Genomic DNA, 3,229 nt, shown 5'->3' on the forward strand with positions numbered 1-3,229 from the left:
TCTACTACATGTTTGGACAAGATAAAGAAAAGATCTTGCATTATAACATCTGATGACCATGTTGTTTATTTTATATTGATAAATAAATGAAACCAGAATGGTTTCAAATAAAGTACATAGACAAACAGTAAGAGCTACAGCTGTGAGGTATGGAATGGAAGGCAAGCTTGTACTTATAAAAAGCCACATGGGGGCATCTAAGTGGCTCAGTTAGTTAAGCGACTTACTCTTGACTTTGCCTCTGGTCATGATCTCACAGTCTTGAGATAGAGCCCTGCCTGGGTCTCCACGTTGGGGCATGGAGCCCACTTAAGATTCTCTTTCTCTTTCCCTTGGTCCCTCCCTGCTCATGCCCTGCTCATGCTCTCTCTCTCTCTCTCTCTCTCTCTCTCTCTCTCACAAAAAAAAAAAAAAAAAAAAAAAAAAAAAAAAAAAAAAAAAAAAAAAAAAGGCTTCCTGGAAGAATTGAGAAGTAACAAAAAAATATATCTCAAAATTTGGTGGTAACATACCACAAGGAAAAAGTGATGTAAAGGTTTCTGTCTCAGGATTCTGTTTGTCAACATATAAAGGATAAAATGGATTAATTTTCTCTGGACACAAACATACAAAAATTGAAAATTAACAATTCTACAACACATCATTTTCAGTCAAATTCTAACCTTGTATTACATATTAACTATGTTGATATATTTTGAATTTCTCCATTAGTTGTGTTCTTTATGCCCAGGATATGAAAAGCTGGAAATTAGTAAACAATAGAAATTTTATGTACTAATTTCCCCTAAGTTCCTTTTGTCCATAAAATTAGAAAACAGCCCTCAAAAGATAAATAACTAATTTCACTATTTTCACAGATGGAGAAAAAAACAGCAGAAGTAAATCTCACTTCAGTGACGGAATTTGTTCTTTTGGGATTTTCTGATATTCCCAGTCTTCAAATGTTTCTTTTTGTAATATTTTTCCTTGTCTATGTGATAATTCTGATGGGAAATGGCATCATTGTTCTCATAGTCAGGGTTGACCAGGCTCTTCAGACGCCCATGTATTTTTTCCTTAGTAATTTTTCCTTCTTGGAAATCTGTTTTGTATCTGTCACTCTTCCAAGAATGCTCACAAACCTTTGGACTCAGAAAAGAAATATTTCTTTCTTTGCCTGTGCAACACAAATGAGTTTTGTCCTTACGCTTGGAAACATAGAGTGCCTCCTTCTGACAGTGATGGCCTATGACCGCTACGTGGCCATTTGTAACCCTCTGCACTATCCTTTAGTTATGAACCACAAGGTCTGTGTCCAGATGGTAGTGGCCTGCTGGATCACTGGAGTTCCAGTGGAGACAGGACAGACATACCAAATTTTCTCTCTGCCATTTTGTGGGTCTAACCAAATCAATCACTTTTTCTGTGACATCCCTCCACTACTCAAGTTGGCCTGTGGGGACACATTCCTGAATGAGATGTTAGTCTTTACAGTCGCTGTGCTGTTTGTTACGATCCCCTTTCTGTTGATACTTGGATCCTACATCAAAATCATCTCCACCATTCTCAGGTTGCCATCAGCAACAGGACGAACCAAAGCTTTCTCCACCTGCTCGTCTCATATCACAGTTGTTGTGATGTTCTTTGGATCTGCAATCATCACATATTTACGGCCCAAGTCTAAACATTCTTCCAGAGCAGACAAGTTTCTCTCTCTTTTCTATACCATTGTCACCCCAATGTTTAATCCTATGATATACACTCTGAGAAATAAGGATGCCATGATGGCCTTGAGAAAATTGTTACCTTAATGTTTAATGTATTAGCTTCCGATTTGAGCTCATTTTCTGTTTTCTTATTTAAGTCTGCCATATTGTAATCGAAGATTAATGTTCAGTTTGCTTTCCTACATTACTATACATTGATTATGTTTACTCATTGCTGAGTTTGTTTTATGCTGGACTCTCTGATATCAGGATTGTATCCACATGGTTTCCCTGCTGATAAGAAATTAAGAAGCTAAGTATCCATCCAGCCAATCCCACCAGGCACCACTTTACTTCTCCCCCAAAATTACTAGTGATGGCACTTTATATTTTTCTATAGCTGACTTGAGCAGTAGTTATAGGATGTTTGCTTTGTAAGGACTCATATGGCTGATAATTTATAAATTTTTCTGCAGGCATAGGATTTAAATCAAACACAACTATGTTTAAAAAGATGGAAGAAATACATCAAAATGTTCACACATGAGAGACAGTTTTGTTGTTTTAGTTTTTTTCCTCTTTTGTCTAAATTTTCTTTAGTGAACACATTTTGCTGGTAATGAAAGCAAAAAAAAAAATACTGCTCTTTATTATTTTAATGTCATCCTTCTGTTTTAACCTGAAAGCAAGCCAGTAAAATCAATAGCCCTTTGCTTCAAAAAATCATAATTGACCAAAAATCGTGTGATCCAACACTGGAGATACCACTGAATTGTTTTGGATAAATGACTCAAACAAGTATAATGGACATACTTAAAACACAGTCACATATGATTTCCAACATTTAAAACAAATAAAAAATAATCTCCATTTCTGGTGATAATGTACATGGTCACAGCAAGCCCATTTTCCTGATGAAACCACTAGAAAAATTTGGGTAAACTATAAAAGTCCTCTTTGGAATGCATCAGATAGCTGTGGAAGGAAAAAAGAATAGATGACAATATCAAAATGAAGGCTCATTAAGTCAGAGTGAGACAACCTACATGATCCCATTTAGTTGGCTTTCTTTTGCAAGTACAATGGTGTTATCAAATTCAAAACTGCCTAAACTCAGGGCACCTGGATGGCTCAGTCAGTTAGGTGTCTGCCCTGTCCCAGTTTATGATCTCAGAGTTGGTGGGTTTGAGCCCCACATTGGGCTCTGTGCAGAAAGCTGGAAGCCTGCCTGGGATTCTCTGTCTCTCTGTCTCTGTCTCTCTCTCTCTCTCTCTCTGCCCCTCCCCTGCTTGCACTCTGTCTCTTTCTGTCTCTCTCTCTCAAAACTAAAATAAACATTGTTTTTTTAAACTGCATAAACTCATACACATGCAAGCTGGTTTGATTCACCATGAACACAACTGAGTTAGGGATCAATGGCTGGTTCCTGTCCACAGGACTTGTGCATTTCACCTGTACAATCAGTGTAAATAATGTGTTGTCCTAATTGACTGCATAAAACTGTCAAAAAATTTTTTTAATAAACTGAATCTCTACAGTTTAGT

The 3,229-nt window shown here is 37.0% G+C and overlaps 1 protein-coding gene across 1 annotated transcript; it reads left to right on the forward strand.

Annotated features, from left to right (window-relative positions):
• The first annotated feature begins 848 nt into the window (after positions 1-848).
• LOC121043822 (olfactory receptor 10AG1-like) lies at positions 849-1,790 on the forward strand. Its single transcript, XM_040495823.1, has one exon. The coding sequence runs from the start codon at positions 858-860 to the stop codon at positions 1,788-1,790; it is 933 nt and encodes a 310-aa protein (XP_040351757.1). The 5' UTR covers positions 849-857.
• Positions 1,791-3,229: the final 1,439 nt, after the last annotated feature.

The sequence above is a fragment of the Herpailurus yagouaroundi genome, unplaced genomic scaffold (genome assembly GCF_014898765.1).
Source record: "Herpailurus yagouaroundi ecotype Mexico unplaced genomic scaffold, PumYag 187, whole genome shotgun sequence".
In the NCBI taxonomy this organism is placed as follows: domain Eukaryota; kingdom Metazoa; phylum Chordata; class Mammalia; order Carnivora; family Felidae; genus Herpailurus; species Herpailurus yagouaroundi.

Excerpts from the sequence above, each read along its gene's own strand:
- LOC121043822 (XM_040495823.1), top strand. The coding sequence starts at position 858 with ATGGAGAAAAAAACAGCAGAAGTAAATCTCACTTCAGTGACGGAATTT.